This window comes from Narcine bancroftii, chromosome 14 (assembly GCF_036971445.1).
Source record: "Narcine bancroftii isolate sNarBan1 chromosome 14, sNarBan1.hap1, whole genome shotgun sequence".
In the NCBI taxonomy this organism is placed as follows: Eukaryota; Metazoa; Chordata; class Chondrichthyes; order Torpediniformes; family Narcinidae; genus Narcine; species Narcine bancroftii.
This window is the reverse complement of record NC_091482.1, coordinates 48,747,339-48,759,746: the sequence shown is the minus strand read 5'-3', so window position 1 is coordinate 48,759,746 and position 12,408 is coordinate 48,747,339. Positions and strand designations below refer to the sequence as shown.

General features: G+C 47.0%; 1 protein-coding gene across 8 annotated transcripts in view; it reads left to right on the top strand.

The window, feature by feature from the left end:
• Window positions 1-12,408, top strand: part of lrrk1 (leucine-rich repeat kinase 1) — a 151,120-nt gene that overhangs the window by 41,355 nt on the left and 97,357 nt on the right. For 4 of the 8 annotated variants that reach the window (XM_069911448.1, XM_069911447.1, XM_069911444.1 and 1 more), the window contains 2 exons: window positions 5,170-5,339; window positions 11,243-11,414. In XM_069911448.1, the coding sequence (XP_069767549.1) occupies window positions 5,170-5,339; window positions 11,243-11,414 (342 nt within the window). Of the gene's footprint in view, window positions 1-5,169; window positions 5,340-5,975; window positions 11,160-11,242; window positions 11,415-12,408 lie in introns of those variants that run through there. The other 4 variants (XM_069911446.1, XM_069911443.1, XM_069911445.1 and 1 more) reach the window with 3 other exon arrangements.

Genomic DNA, 12,408 nt, shown 5'->3' with positions numbered 1-12,408 from the left:
AAGATTGTTTTCGCTGTATTGAACTCCTTCCTCTTCTTCAGGAGTTCAAAACTTATGTCTGGATAGAAAAAAATTTTTTGACCTTTATATTCCAGTGGCTTTTTGTCCTCTCTTACTTTCTTCATTGCTTTCTCCAATATATTTTCTCTTGTTGTATATCTTAAGAATTTTACTAAAATGGATCTTGGTTTTTGCTGCGGTTGTGGTTTCGGGGCTAAAGTTCTATGTGCCCTCTCTATTTCCATTTCTTCCTGTAATTCTGGTCTTCCCAGGACCCTGGGGATCCAATCTTTTATAAATTATCTCATTCTTGCCTTCTTCATCTTCCTTAAGGCCCACTATCTTTATATTATTTCTTCTATTATAGTTTTCTATTATATCTATCTTCTGAGCTAACAGCTCCTGTGCCTCTAGCTTTTTTATTAGATTCTTCTAATTTCTCTTTTAAGTCTTCTACTTCCATATCTACAAATGTTTCTCGTTTTTCCATATTTTCCACTCTTTTTCCTAACTCTGATATGGCCATTTCCATTTTATTCATTTTTTCTTCTGCATTCTTAATTCTTCTTTTTATCTCATTAAATTCTTGTAATTGCCATTCTTTCACTGATTCCATATATTCTTTAAAAAAAGATTTATCCATTGTCTTGCCTTTCTCTTCTTCTTCCACTTCTTTCTGTTCTTCTTCTTCTTCCTCTGGATTGACAATCTGTTGTTTCCTTGTTTTCTTTTTACCCTCTTCTTTCTTGTTGTCGTTATTGTCTCTGTTCTGCACCTGTTGCTGTGCTGCAGGTGTCTCTCTCAGCTGTGGAGATCGACTCCGCAGCTGTTCCCCCCTCCTGTCAGTGTGTTTTTTTTCATGTGCATCGCGCATGCACGAGGAGTGGCGCATGCGCGGTTGCGCACTTTTACTCAGCTCTGCGAGCCATTTTTGTAGCTCCGAGCCCGGGACTTCCACTGACCTGAGGGAGCGGGCTTCTCTCTCCGCGACGGGCCTCTTCGTACAGGTAAGGCCTTCACCTTCTTCTTCCGACGTCTTTCCTTCTTCTTTTCTTCCCGTTGTTTTTGGTTTTTCTTTCTTCGCTGCCATTTTCTCCACACTTTGTTTTGGTTTTTAAGTTTGTGCCTTTGCTTTTTCTCTATCTTTTTTTAACTTTTCTGGAGAGGGCTGGAGTTCCCCTACTGGCCACTACTCCATCACGTGACTCCTCCCTCCTTGTGTAATGTTGTAGATCTCTGGGCTGAACTGCCCCTTGTGTAATGTTCTGGATCTCTAGGCTGAAATGGTCCTTGTGTAACGTTCTGGATCTCTGGGCTGAAATGGTCCTTCTGTAATGTTCTGGATCTTTGGGCTAAACAGCCTCTCCTGGAATGTTGTGGACCTCTGGGCTTCACTTCTCCTTGTGTAATGTTCTGGATCTCTGAGCTTAATTGCTCCTTGTGTAATGTTCTGGATCTCAGGACCTAACTGACCCTTGTGTAATGTTCTGGATCTCTGGGCTTAACTGCTTCTTGTGTAATTTTCTGGATTTCTGGTCTTAACTGCCCCTCCTGTAATTTTCAGCATCTCTGGACTTAAATGCCCCTCATGTAATGTTCTGGATCTCTGGGCTAAACAGCCTCTCCTGGAATGTTGTGGACCTCTGGGCTTCACTTCTCCTTGTGTAATGTTCTGGATCTCTGAGCTTAATTGCACCTTGTGTAATGTTCTGGATCTCAGGACCTAACTGACCCTTGTGTAATGTTCTGGATCTCTGGGCTTAACTGCTTCTTGTGTAATTTTCTGGATTTCTGGTCTTAACTGCCCCTCCTGTAATTTTCAGCATCTCTTGACTTAAATGCCCCTCATGTAATGTTCTGGATCTCTGGGCTGAACTGCCCCTTGTTTAATGTTCTGCATCTCTGGGCTGAACTAGTCCTTGTGTAATTGTTCTGATCTCTGGGCTTAACTGCTCCTTGTGTAATATTCTGGATCTCTGGTCTTAACTGCCCCTCCTGTAATGTTCAGCATCTCTGGACTTAACTGCCCCTCATGTAATGTTCTGGATCTCTGGGCTTAACTGCTCCTTGTGTAATGTTCTAGATCTCTGAGCTTAACCGCTCCATGTGTAATGTTCTGGATCTCTGGGCTTAACTGCTCCTTGTGTAATGTTCTAGATCTCTGAGCTTAACCGCTCCATGTGTAATGTTCTGGATCTCTGGGCTTAACTGCTCCTTGTGTAATGTTCTAGGTCTCTGATCTTAACCGCTCCATGTGTAATGTTCTGCATCTCTGGGCTGAACTGCCCCTTGTGTAAAGTTCTGGATCTCTGGGCTTAACTGCCCCTTGTGCAATGTCATGGATCTCTGGGCTGAACTGCTCCTTGTGTAGTGCTGTAGATCTCTGGGCTGAAATGGTCCTTGTGTAGTGTTCTGGATCTCTTGGTTTAACTGCTCTTAGTGTAATGTTCTGGATCTCTGGGCCTAACTGCTCCTTTTGTAATGTACTGGATCGCTGAGCATAACTCCCCCTTGTGTCATGTTCTGGATCTCTGGGCTTCACTGCTACATGTAACTTTCTGGATCTCTGGGCTGAACTGCCCCTCGTGTAAAGTTCGGGATCTCTGGACTTCATTGCCCCTCATGTAATGTTCTGGATCTCTCTGCTTAACTGCTCCCTGTTTAATGTTCTGGATCTGTGGGCTGAACTACTCCTTGTGAAATGTTTTGGATCTCTGGGCTTAACAGCTCCTTGTGTAATGTTCTGGATCTCTGGGCTTAACTGCCCCTCCCGTAATGTTGTAGATCTCTGGGCTTAACTGCTCTTCATGTAATGTTCTGTATCTCTGGCCTGAACTGCTCCTTGTGTAGTGATCTGGATATCTGGGCGTATCTGCCCCTTGTGTAATGTTGTGGATCTCTGGGCTGAACTGCCCCTCGAGTAATGTTCAGGATCTCTGGGTTTAACTGCCCCTCCTGTATTGTTGTGGATCTCTGGGCTTAACTGCTCCTTTTGTAATGTTCTGGATCTTTGGGCTTAACTGCCCCTTGTGTCGTGTTGTGGATCTGATTGCTTAACTGCCCCTCATGTAGTCCTCTGGATCTCTGGACTTAACTGGTCTTGTGTAGTGTTCTTGGTCTCTGGTGGTCTTCTGGTTAATTGGATTCCCGGAGCACGTTGGTGGGGACACGCTTGCCCACAGCCTTTTTTGATACAATCTGCTGCATCTCTGTGATAATCATTCATATCTTCAGCCGTGAGTTCTTGAACACTGCCAAATCCACTGACTTGAGGCAGTCTTGTAACCATTCTTTAGTACCCCGCCACCACCTCTTCCATCCTGATCTCTGGAGCCTCTGTCAGTCTGAAGGCAGATGGAGCACAGCCAGGCAGTCCAAATTTCCCAAATTCAGTGTCGGTGATTAATGGGTGGCCTTCTTTATCTTGGCGTAGCAGTTATCAAATGTGCTGGGACCTCTGGTACTGCAGGTTACGTGATGGTGGTAATTGTGTTTTCTTGATGTAGGCCTGTGGTTAAAGCCCGCCCCCAGCACTAATGATTTGTAATGTGCCAGGGTGTCCTCTGTCCACCTCATGCAGCTCTGAAAGTTCTTATCATAATCGGTAGCAGGAGGGATATAAACTCTGATGAGAACCACTGGTGAGAACTCTTGGCATGGATGGAAGTGTCTGCATTTTTATTTTATTTTTATTTAGCCATAAAGTACATTAACGGGCCATTTCGGCCCATGAGTCCGTGCAACCCAATTTATACCCAATTATCCTACACCCCCAGTACGTTTCAAATGGCTCACATGGAGGGAACATATCAACTTCTTACAGAGAGCGTGGGATTCGAACCCTGGTCCTGATCGCTGGCGCAGTTAAGGCGTTGTGCTAACCGCTATGCCAACCATGCCCCCTCCCCCTCCCATCGAGATTTGCTCTGAGGTTGACGTGATCCCAGAGTCTGTGCGCAAGCTGTTATTATCTCAAAAGCCACCTTCTCTCTTTGTCAGAGTCCGATTATGCTGGGTAGAGGTGAGTGGTTCAGGGAGAGGAGAGGGTGAGGGCACTGCGGGGTGGAAGTGGATTGGGGAAGGATTGGTGGGGGTGGGAGGTGGCCTGTGAGGGTGGTGTGGGAGCTGTAAATCTTCACCACAAAAGAACACATGAAGGATGATGATAGACCGGGAAATCTGCAGATGCTGGGGAAACTCAGCTGGTCATGCAACAATATAATTGATGAAGGGTCCAAGCCTTAAAAATTGGTCACTCTTTTACTTCCTATGGATGCTGCGTGACCTGCTGAGTTTCTCCAGTGCGTTTGTGTGTTGCACATAAAGGATGGATCTATTGGAGAGCCTCCCGTTGAGACTCCAGGGGTAGACTGCTCTATTCCCAGCCTGGTCAGGACCATACAACTCTGTACAGAGCAGTGGCTACGGGCCAGGTGAGCTCACCTGGTGCCCAGTGCCTTTGTAGTGTCACCCAGCAGGGAGACAGAGAACTAGAACCCAATATCAGGAGGTGGACTGGCAGTTCATTGTGTGACCATTTCTGGTGTTGAGCACTAAATAAAATGATGTTTGTAGCCATGTGTAAGGAAAGGATTAAAGTAAAACATGACACTGGAGAAACTCAGCAGGTCACACAGTGTCCTTTATGTTGCAAAGATAAAGATTCAGAACCAACATTTTGGGCTTGAGCCCTTCATCAAGGTATGGAAAAATGTAGGCAGGCGCCTGAATAAAATGGTGGGGGGAAGGGGAGGCAGGGGGAGGAGCACAGGCCCACAGGCAAGTGGTTATAGGTGAATAAGGGAGGGAGGGCACACCAGCAAACAGGGGGAGGGAGTGAATGGAAAGGGAAGGGGGTGTAGAGCTGGAGGAAAGGAGACAAGGGGGGAGGGTGGGGAAGAGAGGGAGAATGGAAAGGTGGTCTTGCAGAAACCAGAGAAGTCGATGTTAATGCCATCTGTTTGGAGAGTGCCCAGATGGAAATTCATCTGTTGCTCCTCCAATTTACGGGTGGTCTTGGTTTTAGCAGTACATGATGCCGTGGACAGTTGTTTTACTTTTACCAAGGAAAGGATAGAGTGGTGCATTGGGTCTGAAGATCTAAATCATAGCCACTGCCCCACCGGTCAGTGACTTCCTGAGAGCTCTAATCAATGCCTTTTTTCACAGGAACTGCAGATGAGACTATGGGAAGCAAGCAGTCAGGGCTGGGGACCCCACCCTTGGATCTGTGCCCAACCTTACAGAGCATTCAGGCAGCCTACAGTGTGAGGGAGGTGGAACATGCTCAGAATCTCATCCGGCTGCTTTGTGAAGAGTCTAGGGGTAGTGTGGAGAAGGTAAGAAGTTTAAATCGTGGGTAATCCAGTGGAGAGCGGCTGGATGTTGGCTTCAGAAGGAAGCCCTGAACATGCTGCTATGAGGATAATTGGTGGCACCTTCTACCCCAGGGGTGGCCAAACTGCGGCTCGTGGGCCGCATGCAGCTCTTTGACATACTATGTGGGGCCAAGATCGTACGAGCCGATGCTCACAATGGGAATGTTAGTGGATGTGGCTTCCGATTGAAAAGATTTGGTGTGGTATGCACGCATGTAATTGTCGATACCGTGTAAAAGTCTATCCCCTCCCCCCCACCCCCCCCCCCCCAATTTTTGGTCCACCCATCTGACCTCCTGATACCCTAACTGCCATCTCTGGCCATGGACCCAACCGCCTATCCGAGCTCCTGACACCCTGAACAACGCAGGTACTTACCGCGGTCAAAAGTAGTAATAGAACCTCCCCCCCCCCCGCCCCTTTACCTAAAAATTGATCCACAAAATTTGACTATCACACAGGTATGTGTACTTTTTGATTATTGAAACTAATGCACGTTAGCAGTTTAAAAACTACATACATGAATACACGTATTTCTTCATATTTCTATAATATTTTGGCAACAAGATATGCATGTAAGAGTAAAAACATGGATGTAATATATTTTCATGGCATGCAGCTCTCTGAAGTTTATTGTGTGTGGCTCTTACGTTCGGTAAATTTGGCCACCCCTGTTTACACCCTTGGTCCAGAGGAATGGCCATCCATTGTCATGCCTTGCATTTGATTTACCTTCCACTTGTGGTAGAAGTCCAAAAATGCGGACTGCCCGGGGATTGGGTCGGTTAGGAATTTCAGATTTACTGCATTCTCGGGCAGTACTTTTAAAATTCAAATTTAAGGAGGAATAAAGAAGAGATGAACAGGTCGATTTTGGTAGTTTATTAATCGGCAAACACCACGTGCTTCATTTATCAAAATGAGCAGCGTTGAAGAGATGCCTCCGTGCATCTATGGCGCTTACGCACATAAAAACCCGCTAAATTTTTAAAGTTTGAGAGTTTTTGAAAGGTTCGGATTCTTGGGTGGCACTTCTACTGTATTGAAATTGCCTGTTGTGTGGAATTCTGGTCACCTCCCCCATTACAGGAAGGATGGGGAGGGTTTAGAGAGGGTACAGAAGAGATTTACCAGTCAGTTGATGATGGTGCAGCTGTATAAAATATGACTGGTGTGAACAAAGAGAGGCTGGAGGGATTGAGCAGGTCAGGCAATGTCCAGGGATAGAATTGGTCAGTTAACATTTTGGGTCGGCACTTACAATAATGGGTGGTTGATAGTCAGTGCAGACTCCGTGTAATGACGTAAAAACCCACCGAAATGCTGGGGGGGAACTCATCCGGTCTTTTCAGCGTCCATAGGAGACAAAGATACCTTGCTGACATTTTGGGCCTGAGGCCTTCTTCAAGGAATAAGCAGAATAAGCCAAGAAGAGGAAATCTCGGACTTGAGACAGTGCCGGCTGGGGGAGGGGTCCACACCAACAAAAAGATGTTCATTTGGACATGATAAGGGGAGAAGGAGACAAGGAGAGAGATGGAGCTGGGGGGGGAATGAGCTGGGTGATGGACTCCAAAGTGGCGCCTTACAGTGGCAACTCTTTGCGAGCAACTCTGACGGGAGTAATCAAATATTCCCATTCTGAACTTCTTAAAAAAAAAAACAACAAAAAATGAGAAGCACAAAATCAAATTTACCCGACAACACGGGTGTCCTCAGATCGCAGACAGACTTTGGAATCGGAGGATTGGCAGTCCACAGAACCTTTAAACAACTACCAGCAGTGGACCTGCTGGCCAGATAAAGAAAACCCAACTACGTGGACATGGGGGGTAGGGGTGGAGGGACTACAGGTCAAGGTGAGAAGCCAGGACCTGAGGCCTCCACTCCCTACCATTCTCCTGGCCAACGTACAGTGCTTGGAGAACGAACTTGGTGAACTCTAAGCCAGACTTCAACATCAGAGAGATATCAGGGAGTGTGGCGTGATGTGCTTTACAGAAACCTGGCTAAATGCAGACATACCGGACACGACACTCTCCATTACACTGACCGAACACCAGCATCTGGAAAAACCAGGGGAGGCGGCAATTCATCGTGGTGAACTGACGTGACAATCCTGCTCCCCCGACCTGGAAGTGTCGCCCATTCTACCTGCCGAGGGAGTTCACTGCCATCGTCCTGGTCGCAGTGTACATTCCGCCCCAGAGTGGCATCAGGCTGGCACTGGAGGGACTGAGCACTGTGATCCTGATGCCTTCCCGATCATTGTAGGAGACCTGAAGAAGTCTCTGACAAACTACCACCAACACGTCACATGGGAGGCCAGGGGAACCAACACACTACTGCTACACCACCATGAAGAACACATACCGAGCCATACCACGACCGCACTTCAGCAAGTCTGATCACCCGTCTGTACTTCTACTCCCGGTGTACAAGCAGAGACCAAGGTCCGCAACACCAGTAGTGAAGACAGTGAAGGTATGGTCGAGGGAGGAGCTTCTGCATGTTTGCTTTGAATCAGTGGATTTGAACCTATTTAAGAACTTGAATGAATATGCAACAGGTGTCACCAACTTCAGCAAGACTGCATGGATGAGAGTGTGGCCACGCGCAAGTACCAGGTGTTCCCCAACCAGAAGCCCTGGATGAATCAGAGAATCCGCAACCTGCTGAGGGTGTGAATAAGGCCCGGGATCGAGTTCTTTACAAGAAGTCCAGGTACATCCTGCAGAAGGCCATCTCTGAAGCAAAGTGGCAATTCCGGAGGAAGCTAGAGACAGAGACACGCCAGCTAGGGCAGGGAGTGCTGGCCATCACAGCCTATAAAGTGACGGCGAACACTATAGATGACTGTGATGCTTCATTACCTGATGAGCTGAACACCTTCTATGCCCACTTTAAGAAGAAGAGCCAAACAATGCCTACTAGAATCCCTGAAAAGGCTGAGGACCCTGTGATATCTGCCTCTGAGGGTGACATCAGAACATTATTCAAGAGGGTGAACCCTCGAAAGGCATCAGGCCCTGGGAGGGTACTGAAAATCTGCGTCAACCAACCAGCCAGTGTTCATGGACATTTTCAACCCCTCGTTGCTGCGGTCAGATGTTCCCACCAGCTTCAAAAGGGCATCAACCATCCCAGTACCCAAGAAGAGTAGCGTGAACTGCCTCAACGACTGTTGCCCAGAAGCACCAACTTCTATTGTGACTAAATGCTTTGAGAGGCTGGTCATGGCCAGAACTAAGCAAAGATCTGAAGCCACTGCAATTCGCTCTCTCGGCAGATGCAATATCACTGTCTCTCCACTCAGCTCTGGATCATCTCGAAAACAGCAATGCATACATTCGGCTGCTCTTCATCGACTACAGCTTGGCCTTCAACAATTATTCCCTCAGTGCTGGTCAAAAGGCTACAAACTCTAGGCCTCTGTACCTCCCTTTACAACTGGATCCTTGATTTTTCTCATCAGAAGACCAGTCAGTATGAATTGGAAACAGTGTCTCCTCCTCACTGATCATTAACACAGACCCACCCCAAGGATGTGTGCTTAGCCCACTGCTCTACTCGTTATACACCCATGCCTGTGCAGGCCAGGCACAATTCTAATGCTATCTACAAGTTTGCAGATGACACCACAGTTGTCGGCAGAATCACAGATGACAATGAGGAAGTCTACAGGAGGGAGATGGATCAGCTCATTGAATGGTGTAACGACAACAACCTTGCATTCAACGTCAGCAAATTCAAGGAGATGATTGTGGACTTCTGGAGAAAGTTAGGGGAACATGACCCAGTCCTCATCAAGGGTTCAGTAGTGGCGAGGGTCAAGAACTTCAAATTCCTGGGTGTCAACATTTCTAAGCGTCTGTCCTGAAGTCTCCATGTTGATTCAATCACAAAGAAGGTTTGCCAGTGGCTGCACGTTGTGGGATGTCTAAGGAGATTCGGGATGTTACCAAAGACTCTCTAAAACATCTACAGGTGGACCGTGGAGAGTATTCTGGGTGGTTGCATCACTGCCTGGTATGGAGGCACCAATTCCTAAGACAAGGATAAACTCCAGAGGGTTGTTAACTCGGCCTGCGACATCACCAGACTTCTCTCCACTGAGGACATCTACATGAGGTGGTATCTTAAAAAAGCAACCTCCATCTTCAAGGACCCCCACCACTCAGGCCAGGCCCTCTTCACACTGCAACCATCAGGGAAAAGGTACAGGAGCCTAAAGACGAGCTCTCAACGACACAAGGACAGCTTCTTCGCCGCTGCTATCAGATCCTGAATGATCAATGAACCAAAGACATTGCCTTACATTTCGTGCGTTACTATTTTAATTTTTTCTTATGTTAATGTCGTAAGATGGTTATAAACACTGAATTTCATGACTTGTTCATAACAATAAATTCTGATTCTGAGACATGATAGGGGGTGAATGGGGTAACGAAAGCCAGAGTTAATGCCAAGTCAGAGGATGAAGTGTTGTTCTTCCAACTGCTTGTGGGCTCAGTCTGGCAGTGCATGAGACCATGGACAGGCATGTCCACAAGGGAACGGGATGGGGTGTTGATATGGGTAGCCACTGGGAGACCCCCGCTATTGCGATCTGCTTCTGCACTGTATGACTCTGGGGCCAATAATCCTGATGGTTAGTTTTGAGCTCTGACTGGACCAATCATGCCAGACAATTGTCTGGTCAGGTTGCAGGTTTAGCATAGCATCAGTGTCCTGGGTTCGAATCTGCCACTGCCCGTAAAGAGATTATGTGTTCTCTCTGTGACCTACGTGAGTTTCCACCAGGTGCTCTGGTTTCCCCCCACCCTCCAAAACAAACAGTGTTGGTAGGTTAATTAGGTGTAAAAGGGTTTTGTGGGCCAGAATAGCCTTATAATGTGCTGTATCATTAAAAATTGAAACAACAGGAGAATAGGATAATCACCCCGTAGATTCACAGCATTTGCTGCCCAGTGCTATCTATGTGGAGTCTGCATGTTCTTGACGACGCAAGTTGACCTGATTGATTTGGTTCTCTGCTGCATCTAATCCAGTGGTTCTCAACATTTTACTTTCCACTCGCATACCACTTTAAGTAATCCCTATCCCGATAACAATTGGGTTTAGAGCAGTGATTCTCAACCTTCCCTTCCCATCCACATCCCACCTTAAGCAATCCCTTACTAATCGGAGCACCGATGGCATAGGGATTACTTGAAGTGAGATGTGAGTGGAAAGAAAAAGGTTGAGAACCACTGATCTAATCCCATTGCCAAGCTTTGTGGGTGAGTGGTAGCACGTGGGGGAGTTGTTAGGGATGCTGGGGAGTTGTCAACGGGTGCCTGGTGGTCGGCACTGATCACAGAGCGCTGAAGGCATAGGGATTACTTAAGGTGGAATGTGAATTTTTAAAAAAAAGTTTGCCCACCCCTGCTAGCAGATTGTATTTGGCTTCAAATTCAGCATTCTCCTGTGCATCACCCTTCCCGACAATGCTGGTTCATTAATTCTGGCTACTGTTTGATTGTACCATTTGTCTAAATGCCCCAGCGTGCTGCCCATTTTGAGAGATTCCTGACGAAGGACTCAGGCCCGAAACGTTGGTCACCCTTTACCTCCTGTGGATGCTGCGCGACCCCCGTGGGTGCAAAATTCTTGCTTTGTTTCAGAGAGATCTCACTATTTTTACACACTTCGAGTGGTGTGCTCCGAGCAGAGAAGGAGGAAGGGCGGGGAAAAAGAAAGGAAGAAGCTTGCAGGCTTGAAAACAGCACGAGGTTGAAGGTGGGACAGGCCGCCGGCTCAATGCAGCCACCTTCTGCTGCTTGGTCTTCGAGATTCTAACACTTTCTGCTGTCCGTTCCCAGTCTGAGCTCTTGGCCATCACTGCCTCACATGGAGATTTGGAGATGGTTCGGTACCTGGTCCAGGAGGCACACGTGGAACTGTCGAAGGAACCCAGTCAGAAAAACCCTGCGATCATTGCTGCCCATCAGGGTCATGAGGAGGTCGTCAAACTATTACTGAATTCAATAGCAGGTACAACGTTTTACTGCAATGCCATTATTTAACAGACAAAAGCAGCAGTGAAAAAACTGGTCTTTACGTTGCTGGCTGGTCGGTGTGGATGGGGGGCTGGGGGTGGTTGATAAATTGGGTGAGTGTGCAGAAGGGTGGAGGTGGATGGGTCAGGATCTGATGGGGGTGAAACTTGGATTGAGGGGGGCAGGTTGGGATCTGGTGGTATGAGCCCAGAGGACCCCAAAATCCACTTAAACAAAAGTTGCTTTTAATTTTCTTTGAACATGAAAATAGAATCAAACTTTACTTATCTTTATTGACTCACTTAACCCCCTTCTAATTCTAAGTGCACATGTGTGTAATGTGTGTGTAAGTTCAGCAAAGTACTTTGGCTCACAGTCCAATCTCACTGGTTGCAGGCAATTCTTATATCGTGCACTGACTTGTACATTAATAATATTCACAAGCATGAGAGAGACTGTCCTGGTTGACTGCATCATAGTCTGGAATAGTAGCTGCAAAGTATCAGATTGGAGGTCAACGCAGATGAGGTGTTGTTCCTCCAGTGTGCTGGTTAAAACAGCTGAGAAGATCACTGGGGTCTCCCTTCCCTCTATCGATGATGCCTACAGGGAGTGGTGCTTATAGAGGGCTCAGAGAATCATCGAGGACTCTCACCATCTAGCCCACAATATCTTTGAGATGCTACCTTCAAGGAAGAGGAACAGCAGGCCAGGCTGGGAAACAGCTTCTTCCTGCAGGCAGTGAGACTATCGAATAACCTGAGAAACCCATAAATTATTTTAGATCGCTACTTTTTCAAGTAGGGTGGGTGGGTGGCTGTGTGTGTATACGTGCTATGGTCTGAAGATGCACTGTTTCATCAGGTTGTCCATGTACAATCAGATGACAATAAACTTGATCCAACAAAAGGACAGAAGTGAGTGGAACATAGGTTGGCAAGCAGGCCCTGGATGAGATCCAGTGGCCTCTCTGTACTTGAATTTCTCTG